At 40.5% G+C, this 14,910-nt stretch overlaps 1 protein-coding gene and 1 pseudogene across 1 annotated transcript; both read right to left on the reverse strand.

Moving 5' to 3' along the window:
- Positions 1-945: 945 nt before the first annotated feature.
- On the reverse strand, positions 946-10,602 carry LOC104453022 (receptor-like protein 47). The gene is made up of 2 exons (XM_039317450.1): positions 10,344-10,602; positions 946-3,689 (listed from the first exon to the last, which is right to left on the reverse strand). Exons 1-2 carry the CDS (start codon positions 10,600-10,602, stop codon positions 946-948), a joined length of 3,003 nt encoding a protein of 1,000 aa, XP_039173384.1.
- Positions 10,603-11,265: 663 nt separating this feature from the next.
- On the reverse strand, positions 11,266-12,549 carry LOC104424002 (annotated as a pseudogene).
- Positions 12,550-14,910: the final 2,361 nt, after the last annotated feature.

Raw genomic sequence — 14,910 nt, forward strand, 5'->3', positions numbered from 1 at the left:
TTCCGTAGTTCAAATATTTATCAGCGGTGCTAGCATTGCGAGCACGACGCTAGCGTTAATGCCCAGGGATACAGTCTACTAGTCTCGGTGAAGTATTATCCTGGGACTTGATCAGGAGGTTGCAAGATTCTTCAATGATCTCGATATGGATGTCAGGTTCCATAGTTGCATGAGCAAATGGCACCCGCGATGGACAGGGATCAAGTGTGCGTACTTTGGCAGCCCTTGGTCCTCCATCTCGGCTGCCGCTGCTTTCATTCTCTTAGTTCCTACCGTCATTTTGGCCTTTTTAGCCATTTACGTGAATTATCGTCCCAATGAGCCAACCTCAGCAACTCAGTTTCGGAAACATATTTAGGGACATCTTATGAGACTAATGAAATTGGTGACGTACTGGTTTCATTTCGTGATAGCGCTTTGGCTGCTACTCTTAATTTGTTTTCTCGACCATGTGCCACCACATGAAACTAATCCAAGACATAATTTAAGGTACGATGAAGAGAACTGAACTAAATGCCTGCACCGCTGATTGAGATTAGCAGACTATATTTCTTATACGACATGATTGTTGACTTGAAAGCAGCAGCAATCAGTAATCAGATCATTGATGAAGTCAACGGGTCACCCGACTCACCCCTGCTCCAATTGCACATGCCAAACATGTGAAATCCGTGCACCTTGTTAGAGCTGGGAAGAGGGCACCCTTAGTCCGGTTTGGCACAGTACATATTTGAAGAAATTTTATGTCGTACAAGCTTGAAGAATTTTCTTTATCGAAGGGCTTTACTAGCACTAGACATACAGGTCTTGAATACCTTGAGTCCAATCATCTTCTACCAGATGCACATCCTCAGTTCTGCTTCGTAGACCTTTGACAGTTTATGATTGACAATCATGGAGACAAAAAACTATGATCTTACTTCAATCAAGCATAACGACCAAAGTTCAGTGAACATGATAACATTGCGAAAGTCTGAACAGCAAGTCATCCCAAAACTGATAATACGCATGCCTCCATGGCTGGATATATATTAGGGACCCGCAAAAGACCCAGAAGCCAATAACAAATCCGAGTGGCATGCTCATGTAAAACGGCTTCATGTCAATCCAGCCATTGCCCTTGCGTTGTTTGGACCTTTGAGTAGGAACAGCATCTGCTTCTTCAGGATTGGTAGTTGTTGGGCAACTTTTGTCAAGTGGAAACCCACATAGTCCTCCGTTACCTTTAAACGAACCTTCTGAAAATGTGAGAAACTGTTTCCTTGCTGGGATCATTCCGACAAGTTGATTATAGGAGAGGTTCAGGACTGAAAGGAAGTTCAGATCTGAAAGCTGTACTGGAATTGTCCCATTGAGGAAGTTCTGTGACAAGTCTAGGGACTCAAGTTGCTGTATTTTTCCTAATGAGGGAGGGATATGACCTGAAAGCACATTGTGCGACAGGTTGAGAAAATAGAGTGCTCGAAGATCTCCCAACGCTTCTGGTATTGGACCCTCCAATCTATTGCTCGAGAAGTCGATCAAGGTGAAAACAGTTAGGATCTTCACTAGTTCAAGCTGCAGACCTTTGAAAGTAACACTAACGGTGTCCTGATAATAGAGCTTGCTCAACTCAAGAAACGGATATTGAAGATGGTCAAAGTGCGAATTGACCTTCATGACCTCCCAAGACGTCAAGAGATCTTCAGGAAGCATACCGCTGAAATCGTTGAAAGCTAGGTCAACAATTTGAAGCATCTTCCATGTGCCATTAGTGACTGGACAACCAATTTGCCCGTAGAATTTGTTGGAATGCAGAACCAGAATTCTCAGGGTAGATATGTTCTTCAATTGGCACGGGAATACATCCTTAATCCAATTGTTTCCAACGTCTAGCACCTCTAACATCGAACAATTTGCCAAAGAAATTGGAAGCTTTCCTGTCAAGAGATTACCATTAACATCCAAAGTTCTCAAAAGGCATGTGCCTGGGAATGTGTACGGAATTCCTCCAGTCAAGTTGTTATTCCTCAAGTTCAACACCTTGAGAGTCTCCAACTTTAAGCACTGAGGGATGGTTCCCATCAAATGGTTGTTGGAAAGGTCAAGTACCTCGAGAAACCAAGCTTCACAAATTGATTCTGGGACAGGGCCATGGAAATAATTGTTCGAGAGAGAGAAGAAAATTGTTAAAGCCAGGTGTTTTCCAATATCATTTGGAAGAACTGAACTGAAATTGTTACTCGAGAAATCCAGAGAGGCACCATTCGGGGGCAGAGGTAACGTTTTCCCCTGGAGCTTGTTTCTGTGGAGGTCAATAACAGAGAGACTGGAAGGAAGATTAGGTAAAGGTTCTCCTAATTTCTCGAAGAAATTGAAGGAAAGATTGACATAAGAAATATAGTCTCCCTCCCATATCCATTTCGGTATCTCTCCTTGAATTTGATTGTCAGAGAGGTCTAGATGGCCTAATGTGGGTAGATTTTTTAAGAATTCAGGTAACGAACTCAGCTTACAGGAAGCCAGTTTTAAAGTGTATAGAGTAGGGAAACCGAACAGAGCAGAAGTGGAAGAAGTAGCATTAATTGACAAACGATTGTGGGAAAGATCGAGATATGTGAGGTTCTTGAGCCGCTGAAACACATCAATGTGCAATGAGCCACTAAAATTATTAGAAGAAAGTGAGAGGTACTTAAGTCCTCGAAGTTCAAAAACATAAGCTGGTATGGGCCCCTCTAAATTGTTGGTGCTCAGATCAAGCACGTTTAATTGACAGCAAGTGACATTTAGAGACCCACTCAGATCACCAGAAAACTGATTGTTGGACATTTTTATGGTCTTGACCGAAGGAAGTATAAAGAGAGACGGGGGTATGGTGCCCTCCAGGGAGTTGTTCCGTAGATCTAGATTCACAAGGCTTAGAAGTTCTTCCCATGGGGTGGACTTAATCTCTCCTGTTAAAGCATTGTGGGATAGAAGAATCTGTCTCAGATTCTTGGACATACCGAACGAAGGTACTGAACCGGTAAGATTATTTAAAGACAAGTCCAAATAAGTCAGCCGTGACAGGTTCTCTATTGAGCTAGGGATCAATCCACTCAATCTGCAATTAAACAATTCTAATCTCGACAACTTTCTTGGATTACCAATTGAATCTGGAAGCCTCCCTGAAATATTTGTGTCACTTAGGACTAGAGTCTCAAGAGAACTATCCTCCGGAAAATCGGGCAAAGTACCCTGAAGAAGTTGGTTCAATGATAGGTCAAGGGTCTGAAGCGTCTGCAGCTGAAAAATTTTATGAGGAAGCTCTCCATACAACCCACAATAACTCATATGCAGAGTGGTTAGATTGGGGAGTCTGGCGAGGAACTCGGGAACTGTGGCTGAGAGGTTGTTGCCATTGAGTTGAATGAATGACAAATGATGGAGATTCACGAGGGAAGAGTCAACAGGACCAGAGAGAAAGCAGTTAGACATGCTCAGCACCTCAAGTTTTTGCACTGAAGAGGACAATGCATCGCACCACTCATTCCCCTCGGAAGACAGGTCTACACCATCAAGATGTAACTGTATTAGCTCCGTCAGGTTTCCAGTCAAGGTCTTCAAATTGGGATTCTTGAGCTTTAGTGTATCAAGTCCAGGAAAATAAAGAAGAGAAAGATCAAGAATACTTAACTTCCTCAAGCGTGTTAACTCTATTGGAATCTGCCCTGAGAATCCAGCATTGGACAAGTTCAGATAAACCAGGCCACGTAGATTTTAGAAGCCAGGCGGAATTGCAGAGGATTTGAAGTTGTTGAAAGCCAAGTTTAGCGTTTGAAGATACTTTAGTCTAAAGAGACTCAACGAACTGTTAATATTGCAAGAGATTGATTCGAAGCTCAAGTCTAGACCGATGACCTTTCCATCCATGTCGCACATCACACCATTCCAAGGGCGAGTGTTCTGATTCCACGTGACCAGCTTGGAAGACCGGGATGCATTGAAGATGAGGCTATTTTTCAACTCGACCAGCAAAAATTCTTGATCGCTGAGACATGGACTAGAAGCCAATACCAAATAAATTCCAAAGAAATTGGTGCATATGAATGGCAAGAGAAGGCACAGCAACTGCGAGGTTCTCATTGAGTGCAAACTTGGATGCAATTTTACAGAGTTTGTGAGTGAATTCTTATTGGAAGGCAGATGAACACGGACCTGCTTGTATGGGATTTCAATGGAGCTGTGTTTGGCTTAATTCTTATCACATCGGATCATTGACTTTTTAGTCCGTGTGCGCCACTATCTAAAGTGTAATTGACTTATGACTGCAAATTTACCAAACCACTTGATTGAGCCAGTGGCGGCCTGCGGTTGTTTTTGACTGTTGATGAAGAAAAGCCAAGAGAACAGATTAACAAGAGCATCTCTTTCCCCTGGACATCATTTCCCACTTTCTACGGTACAAGTTCCCTTAATCAGGACCCGATTTTCTGTTTAATGTTCACTATTGGGAAAATAAGGAAATCAAAGATGGAGCTCTCGGACTCAGTTTTCCTGTTACATTTGGACTGATCTTCACAAATCAAGGAAAATGAAGACATCAATCCAAGGAGATCACCAGTAAAACAAAGGTGATCTGCATTTCTTGGTCATTACGTTTGCATTCTCACACATATGTCTGATTTTTCTCCTTTCAAACAAAGTCAAGCCCTTATTGCGCCTATCAAATTTACGATTGATTGTCGAACAGTTTCTCTAATTATCCTGTCTCATGATTCAGAGCTACGTTTCGGCTTTTGAAATATGTAAGGAATATGTTGGGATTTCGAGCAGCGGTGCATTGCTACTGTTACCATTCTGAGCTCGTCTCCACTGACGCGATCCTCATGAGGTTGTGAAATTCTTCAATGATTTCCTTAAGGATGTCAGGTTCGATATTGGCTCCAGCTACATGACCGAGTAATTTAGGCAAGTGGCCATATACCACTGCAACAATTGGCACATGAAATGGACGGAACCGAGCGGGAGTACTTTGGCAACCCTTGGTCCAGCTGCTACTTCTACTTACGTTCTCTTTGTTTTTACCGTCATTAAAGCCTTCTTTGCTGCTTACATATTTTATCATTCCAAGAATTAACCAACCTCAACAACTCAGTTTCAAAAACATAATTAGAAAAATCATCTTAGACCAATAAAATTTGTAACATCCTTGGTTTCATTTTTTGATATCACTTCAGCCACTATTCGTAATTGGCTAGATTGCTTAAAACTTTCATTTTATTTGTTGTGCTGCCACATGGAACTAGTCCATGACAGGCGAAGAGCATCATATTAACGCTGGGATTTGATATTTTTAGAAAACTTACAAAATGTTATTGCAGCCAATCGAAATTAGCAAACCATATTTTTCATACAGCATGACAGTTGACTTGAAAGTGACAGTAATCACTAGTCGAACCAACGATGCAGTGAACCAGTCAAACTAGGTCCAACCTTAAGCCCATGAAATGGGTTGGAATTCGAAAACCTTTCGGGATTGAAATTTCCAAACCCAAAATTTCCATGCACTTTCTAAGAGTAAGAGCTGGGAAGATAACACCTTTGGTACAATTTGGTGGGCACATGTGTGAAGAATCTTTATTTTGTCGGAAGTTGAAGAACTTTTCTGATTGAAGGACTTTCCGACAATAGATAGTAACGGAGAAAAACAATTGAACTTATTCCAATAAAGCATGACGACCAACGATGTGCAATAGCTTTCAGTTGACTTGACTAGAGAATGCAAAATCGTCATTTAAGTGAGGTCCCCAATTTGGTGATTTATAAAATTTTGCTCATGAATAGAACGAGCACATGCGTAACGAATTTTTATTTTATCCAAACATAAGGAATGTTTTTAATTGACGGATTTTCCAATAGTAGACAATTATGAAAGGAAAAATAATTGAACTTACTCCAATAAAACATAATGACAAAACTTCACGCAATAGCTAGAGAATGCTAAATTGTCGTTTAAGTGAGCTCCCTGATTCAGCAATTTATAAAATGCAATCAACCAGATCCAACTTCAAACCCGTGAACTGAGCAGGAATTTGAAAACCTTTTGGAATTGGAATTTTCAAACCGAAAATTTTCATGCACCTTCTGAGAAAAAGCTGGGAAGGCCTTTGGTCCAGTTTGGTGGCCGGTACACAGTGGGTACACACCTTCTTAGAAAATTATGGAGAGGAAAAACATAGAACCTACTAACTACAATCAAGCATAATGACTAGTTGTTTTCATTTGACTCGACTAGGAATGCAAAATTGTCCTTCCGGCGATTTATAAAATTATGTTGACGAATAAAACAAAAAAATTTCCATGGACTGTAATTATGTAATGTTGATAATAAATTCAAAATACCGATGGTAAGTAAAAAGCTATCGATAATCTATTGATTAGCTCATGTGTAATTAGCAATGGAATGACAATTTACCATCAACAAACTCAATATTATATTTCCACTTTCTTTTTTAGATTTTACAAATGCGTAAATATATGTTGCCAATGAAATAACAATTTTATCGTCCACAAATCTAATAGTTGATTGACGCTAACTTTTATATTTTACGAGTGGGTGCACAATTGTTAAGTCACCAATTAAATAACAATCTTACAATCCACAAACTCAATATTAGAAAACCATTTACCGTTATGAGATTTAGTTTAAGTGGTAAATATATAACTAGAACATTGACAATTATAATTCACAATATTGTTGCAAATATCATCAATATACACCATTATTTGAAATTTCATGAATGGTATTACAAATTTACTATTGAAAGGAAAATTATTCTATTTGGACTAGATGTCACGCCCCGAACCTCGAACGCGCGAACATCCCTTAATGGTCGATAGAATTGCGACATTCCGAAGACGCGTCGTTGACCCTTTTTATTTTATTTTATGCATATGCGGAAGCGAAATTTAAACATATACCCGGACAACAACAAACATGGGATAAAAAAGCAGGACAATCAATTTTCACAAAACACGCTTTATAAACATATCAGGTTCAACCCACGGAGTTTATACACGCCAGTCTCTCTCCAAAAAAAAAAAAAAACTACTAAGCCACCTACACTACGGACCCTTCAACCTCCGGCTCCGGGTCCTCCACACTAGAGACCCGAAAATATTTAAACCACGACAGGGTGAGAATAAATCTCAGCAAGTCCACACTCTAAATCTCGATTAGGACGAGAATTCATCTAAAGGTAGCCTAAACTTGCACCATATAGAACTTACCTCACCTCAGCACCTCCCTACACATTAGTACATCTCATATATCATATGCATACAGTGAATGTATTCAATAATTGGAACACTTCAATTCATATATCAATCAATCACAGGGGTCTCGATTATAAGGTCAAATCGTTATGACACGTCCCATTCCATGCCACACAATTTCGTCCCATAATCAGACGTGGCTATATCAATCACTCAAGCGTATCCTAATTATTTACGACCCAATGGCTAGGACCAACTCAACAATCGGCGGTCATCCAGCATAACCGGGCATCATCCCGCTTCATTGGGCATGACAACGTCTACATCTAGACGGCATTCCCGAATGAGCAACGGTCCAGCCTCCACTGTGACCGGCATCCATTGACAAGGGCATTCCATAAAGGAACATCTTCTCCCCGACTTTCATCGGGTGATAGGTTCTGATAGCGATCACACGCACATCCATCTCGGTCAAGAATATCGTGCTTTGCACTCAAATACTTCCATTTCAAATAATGAACTCGGCCAATTTTCTTCATATTAAAAACACCCGGTAAAATAATTGTGCATGGTCACACAGTCAAATCGAATCATAAAACGTGATACTCTCTCTTTTCAAAATTCCATGATTTTATATAGTACATAAAATATTTTTGGGGTAAAAACCTGACACCCGATATTTCTCTAATTAAATATCAAAAATTCATATTTTTGAAATAATAATTGAAAATCATCACCAAGCACCCAATTGCATAAATTAGCAATCAATTTCACAAATCAACACAACCACGATGATCAGTGTAAAATTCTGACAACCGACTATCCCGATATAATTTATGCTAACTAATAATTAATTAAATAAATTACAAATTAATGAAATAAATTATAAATTATTTAAATTAAACCCTTAATTAATCTACATAAGCTAATCTAACCAACTTAATTGAACTAATTATCTAATCTAGCGAGGATAATCACCTTAATCTAATTAGGCTACTAACTAATCTATCTAACCACCTAATTATCTAACTAAATTAACCAACTAAATACTTAAACTAACTAATTTAACCTTAAACCTAATTAAACTTAAAGTAATCTCCCCCCAAGTGTAATTAGCTCCTAATCAAATATTAGAATGCTAACTCACCGGTTTAACGAACTAACAGTTCATGGCGGCGGCGACGTGATGGTGACCAAGACTTGGGTCTACGGCGATACCAAAAGAGGCCAAGCCGAGGTTGAAAAAGCCTTGGAAGGCTCATGGCCCAACTTCAACTTCGGTTTTGATCAAAGGCTGAAGAGACTGGATCGATGGGCTAGTCAGGCTCGGTTTTGGGGGTTGGACCGAGCTGAGGCTGAACAGAGCTGGACAGGGCGGGCGGCTAGAGTAGCGGACTCGAGGACCGACGACGGGGTGAGTGGCTGGTCACGCAAGCTGGCGGCGAGCTCGGGGATGGGCTCGCGAAGGAGCCGGCGTCGCGGCTGGACTAGCGAGACGGCCGGTGGGCGTGCGGGCTAGGGATGCGGATGGGGGCGAGCGGGCGGTGATGAAGAAGGCAGACACTCAATTGCAACAATGGAGGAAGAGGAAGAGAGGAAGAAGAAGTGGAAACATAAGCGAAGTTGGTCTCATTGGGCTGTTGGTCGCATGAAGAAGAAAGGGGGAGGGAGAGAAAGTAAAAAATAAATATCATAATTCATGATTGAGCATGCCCCAAAAGTCTCCATGTTCATCCTATTTGTTCCCCAATTATCTTCTTGAGCATAATTTCCCAAAATAAAGGATTTTTGGGCAGCAAAATAGGCCATTACTTCTCCCATCCAAATTTCACTTATTTTTCCGAATTGTCCGAAATTGATTTTTCCGTAAAATTCGGACTCAACGAAAAATTCTCTGAAAGATGAGACGACGTCCTAAAAATGAATCGTGATATGTTCGAACATCCGAATCCCAAAACCAAATTCAATTTTGTGGTTAAAATCGATCGGACGCAATTTTAGCGCAACCTAACCTACCGGGTAGCTTTTAGGGATTTTAGTGCGTTTGACCCATGGTCAATAATTTTCGATCCATGTTGTGCATCTCCGACTCATAGGCGACTTTCAGTTGTCGTAAAAATCTCAAGCTTTCAATTACGGGTACCGGCTACAAAATCGACAGAAAACCGGGTTAGTGTCGTTCGACGCGAATTTCGCAATCATGTGGAATCACCCACAATTTAATTACATCTTTCCATCGAATCAACCTATATTTTTTTTTATCACTAATCACTCATACCAGTGTCGTATTGACCCTTGCCGATTATCACGATCTAGCAGTCGATTTCCGATCGAATTCTCAAGTCGGTCGCGTTTATATCTCTTAATGGCGTCACCTGATAGATCAATTAACTCTGAGTGGCCAACTCAAAGAAAAATGACCATAGGCGCATCGACGAAATGCCAATTTCATATATTCGGGACGGGGTCGAAATTCAGGATATCATACTAGACATAAGGTTAAACACTTGTTTGTGATTATAAATGACTCATCATCGTCAAGAAGCAAGAAAACAGCCGCCCTTCCGTTGTCTCAATGTAGCAAGTATCCTCTTGGAGGGGTAGTCGCAAGCTCGAAAAGCAAAGGAATGAATTTAAAGTTGCATTTGTTCCATAGAAAACACAAAATTTAGAATACAATTTTTCGAGAAATAATCTTTTGTGTTGCTTACAAAAATGAATGAATAAAATATATTTCCATTACAAACGAAAATAGTTAGGCATGGTTGCTATCGATCATGAAAACATTTTCTGTTGATTAACTTTTCTAAGTGATATAACCAATAATTTTTCAAAAAGTACTTTTCAAATCTTGAATTTATCTTAAAACATATGCATCTTGAATTTCAAACAATATTACAAGCTGCGATGACATTTTCCTTTTGTGCTACTTTACAGGGCATTGTCTGTGATAGTTACTTTGCAATTTTCTCTTGTTTTCTGGGCTACAAAGAGGAAAAGTTTTTGGACAAGTTTGGCTTTTCGTGAATCAAAATACGGAACACCATCGGCAATGCTTATGAAAAAGGTGTGCTTTATAGCGTAGGGTAGGGCTAGGCCACAAGTACCTTGCCAAACCATAGCATAGACAAGGGTTTCGCCAAAGGCGACATTCCACCACATCAATACGAAACAAGCCCATTCCCCTCGTTGCACACACTCTGTCTGCCTGCCTGCCTGTCTCTCTCTCTCTCTCTCAGTCGAGGTATTGCTCGTGGCCGTGAGAACTCCTATGGCACAAGCCTGAAGCTCAGGGTGGCTGCAGAGCTCTCTGGGATAGAGCTCACATCCATTGAAGCTCTGCACGAACAACTCATGGACATCCATGGTTGCGGCCATAGGACCCAATCCAGTCCATTGGTTGGGGTCGTCCAACCTCGATCTAGACCAGATTCCAGGCAGTAACCATCACTGGGCTCATAATTGGTGTTTGGGCGACTCTCACGAACGACTCTTCAAGAGACGATCTTAGGCAATGATTTGAGGAAGATGATTCTATAATTCAACCATTTTCAATATTTTCATTGGCACTTAATAGTTTTTTCATCCTTTAAAACTCTGGTTTACTTTCCAACATATTTTGGCCAAAAACACTTTAGTTTTTAATTTGTTATTTTTTATTAATTTTAAGAACAAATTTAAGCGCTACCATCATCCGCTATGGGAAAAAGATAATGATGGTCACTTTCGTCCCTTGAGTTACTCTGTCATATTTTTGGGACATTTGGTGAGGTCATTTTTATCCCCTGGAAATGCGTACATTATCTTTCTTGGGATTTAGCTTGACATTTAAATTAGAAGTAAGAAATTTTATGTGCTCAAGAGAAATTATTTTTATAAACAATTATTACTTTTCTTTTAAAAGTTACCAGACAGGAGAGTACAAATCCGACTTCCAAGCCTTCAACAATCTTGGGAAGGAAAATATCAGCCAGGACTTTTAACTGTTCAACAATAGAAATTGATCAAGTGAACAGTGACAGATTAGTATGACACCAATGGTTCAGTTGAATTTTACTATTATATTGCATGATTTACAGCTGACAATAGCCCATCACAAGCATCTTTTGCTAAGGATTATTAACTCGCTCTCTTATGTCCATGCACAAAACAATAGCAAGCTCTATCTACTAACTACAAACAGGTGACAGGAGGATGATGAGTGAATTTGTCACCTTTGCTCAGCCTATAAAGCCAAAAACCACAGCTCCTATACATAATACTCAGCTGCTGCCGAGTGCTGCCGAGAGACTCTAGCCACTAATCCAAAAGGAAATCTAGTTCGTTGAGTAGAGTAACTCTTTTTCGCAGTAGGAGCTCGATCGGACATTTCCTATTTCTTCCGCTTTGGGCCTAGATCGAAATTGCTCATCTAACTCCTCAAAATCACCCTTAACCCAAGGAGCCAAATCGCTAGGAATGAGAATCATCCAACTCTCATGTAGTAAAAAGCCGGATTTCAGCAGCAGTAAAATTGAATTTCAATATTTGGGAGAACGAGAGAATGGGGCTCACTGGAGTGTAAACATGGCAACCGGTTTTCTCGTGATGGTCTCTCACGTGCTTATATGCAAACTTCTTGCCACAATTTTTATGGCCGCAAACAAATGGCCTCACCTCAAGATGAACAGCCTTCACATGCTGACGTAAATTTGATTTCTCTCAACAAGAAAATATTCAGCTAATGTACACACATCAGGCACACAATAAATGAGCTCACGCTTCAAAGTTCCAAAAGATTATAATCCATAACCAGCCAGAATCTATTTAGTAGGTGACTGTATCTTACTGTTGAAAAAATGCGAAGACAACCCTCAACATCAAATCTGAATGCTTCTGAATCAGCCTAATTTTCTTCTCATGCGTGCAGAGATGCCGTTGGATATTCTTCCTCAACTGCTTAGTCCCACATATGTTGCAATTGACTAATTTGTGAGCTGACCGCATGGGGTCCTTCAGATAATCAACATTGCTGAAGTATTTCATGCACTCACAACAGAAAGCCTCCACAGTCTCTAGTATGATTGCAGCAGTTGAAATGACGTTATTATCGAATAGCATGTTAAACGGTTCATAGATATCATTCGGCTTCACCAAGACACCTTCATAATTAAGTGACTCACCATGAGAATCCTCATGCTTTTGCAACCTCGATGCAAACTTGAAAACCTTTCCACACCCAACCTCCGGACAAACATGCTACTTCAGACTCTTACATTCACCAAATGTCAATGGTTCCTCATCATTATGAATTTCATTCAAGTGCCTCTTCATGTTCCCTTGATATGCAAAGGACTTATTGTAGCCATCAACAGGACAGCTGAAAATCTTGCCTTTATGCTGAAGAAACTGACAAGCCAAATGGTATTTTCTCTTCCGATAAAAAAAAAAAAAGGCCTTTTCTCCTATAACTGGCAGGGCAATCCTCTATAGAACACTTGAAAGGCCTCTACAAATAAAATTTAGCATATTGACACATAGATACAAAGCATACCAAATCTCTAGACATCAATAGAAAAAAAACGAACAATGCTTCAAACCTCAAAATAGAGCATGCGTGAACAAGGCTAACTTGATGAATCTTCTCAGGTGGTCCCCCAACCTGATACTAGTCCAATCAAGATACAAGATTGCAGCCTCTTGCATTTTGAAGTTCTTTCCGGTGGGATACAATGCGTCACGCCATTATCATATCATAGTCAGATGAGCCAACAGACTTTATCCTGCAATGTCTTGATTTCAGTATAGGTAAACTCGCAATAGACAAATGGAAAAGAACAAAACAGCTTCATTTTTCAACCGAAATCAAAACTTTTTTATCATAGAAATCTACCTTTGAAGCCAAACCACACCAAAAGATTGATGCTTTTTGGATGGGGCTTCCATTTTATGATGTTCCACAAGATTACAGCACTATGTTTATAGGTAATCACCATTCCACGGCCAAGGAAATCATGTACATCCCCAGCGGTAATATCCGAATTGTTGTTTTCGACACCTAATTAGAAGTTACAAATGTGAAAAGTTTGAAAGCAAAGACCACAACCGAGCATTGTACATCAAAACCCTCTGCTCAACAAGACTGGTGCGACCGTGATCAGAACCTCCCCACTTTACAAACTGTACCTCACCATCGACCACCTCCTTGACAGGTGTAATCTAATCGATACTTGACTAAAATTTTGAAAGAACTTGCATTATCGGTAACAAAGCACAGAGCTCCACATACCTCGAGCGAATGGCCCTGCATATGCTGCCTCAAATACGCAGGTTTCTTGAACGTGGCACCGCATTCTTCGCAGGTATTATCAGCTTTCGCTCCCTCCTTCACCTCAACCCCTTGAGCCATTGCCGCTTCCACCTCATCCTGATAAAGACCGAACTGACACGAAAAGCAATTCACATCAATTCCCACCGTGGCGGACATTCAAACGCGAACAAATTCGCAAATGCAAAACCAGCAATTGCCGATCGAACCAGTCAAATCGTAGCGTCAGAACTGACCTTGTGGGGCGATTGGATGTGAGAAGTGACGAGGGACTTCCTGGACCTGCAGATCCCGCAGTGCTCGCGGTAGTAAAGCCACCAACTAGAAGAGACGCTTGGATCGTTGTTGTTCTGGGCCTAACTTGACTGGGTTCAAAGCTATGATCAGTTTGGGCCATGTTGGGAATAACTGATCCCCGAAAACCGGATTCGACACTAAATCGAACCCCTAAAACGAATGCGGAAGCGAAGCCCGGGAATAACACATATCACCGATCCTAAAGCACACCACGGAGTCGAGTGTACCTTGTTAGCCATAGATTAGACACCAATGCCGAAGATCGAGGAAGAAATTCTGATCCGATGATGTCAATTTTCCTTGAAAAGGGAAACCGGCGTCGCCTTAAGCGTACTGTTCTTGTTGGAGGGAGAGAGGGAGAGGAAAGTACGTTCAATTTTCAACGGGTGTCATCTCTCTCTCTCTCCTCCCTTTTATACCTTCCCACATCCACGGGCCCTATTCCCGTGGGCCGGGCCTTTTGGGCCCAGCATGGGCGGACGGGCCTTAAGCCCATCACCAATTAAAACCATCATCTCCCACTCGCACATGGTGGACTGAACAGGATTCTCTTTACCTCTCTTCAACATTCATACCGGTGAATAATCCGTGCGACCAGCATACTTTGAGAGCTCGTTGCCATACATCTGTTAAGAATATATAGCAGCTCATAATGGGCATCACATCCTGAGTAGATTTAGTATGCAGTACTCTAGATCGATCGATCACATTTCACATTTATATCTCTCTTGATCTGTTTTAAACAATGATATATATATATATATATATATATATATATATATATATATATTGTATTCACAATTATGATTATCATAAAAACAGTCATAATTGGTTAACCGGTGAATATAAAACTACAATGTGATTCTCCAAAATCGGTCTTCCTATTTCCTTCAAACTCTCAATTTCAGTTTAACTTGCTTTTCTAGAAATGTCCCATTAGATTGAATCAACTCATGACCATTGACAACATCCTAAGATAGCAAACACTAAATAGAAATCTTGAGAATAAGTAAGAGTCATGAGGGGATTAAAAAATTGAGGAACTCTTTTCCTCAAGAGTCTCACACGAC

Source organism: Eucalyptus grandis, chromosome 1, assembly GCF_016545825.1.
Source record: "Eucalyptus grandis isolate ANBG69807.140 chromosome 1, ASM1654582v1, whole genome shotgun sequence".
In the NCBI taxonomy this organism is placed as follows: domain Eukaryota; kingdom Viridiplantae; phylum Streptophyta; class Magnoliopsida; order Myrtales; family Myrtaceae; genus Eucalyptus; species Eucalyptus grandis.

What these genes read in the sequence shown, in the direction of transcription:
- LOC104453022 (XM_039317450.1), bottom strand. Translation starts at nt 10,602, where the DNA reads ATGGATGTCCATGAGTTGTTCGTGCAGAGCTTCAATGGATGTGAGCTC. An exon ending in CTATGCTATGGTTTGGCAAG is followed by an intron (nt 3,690 to 10,343) that starts GTACTTGTGGCC and finishes CTGGATTCTCAG; the next exon opens with GGCAGATTCCAATAGAGTTA.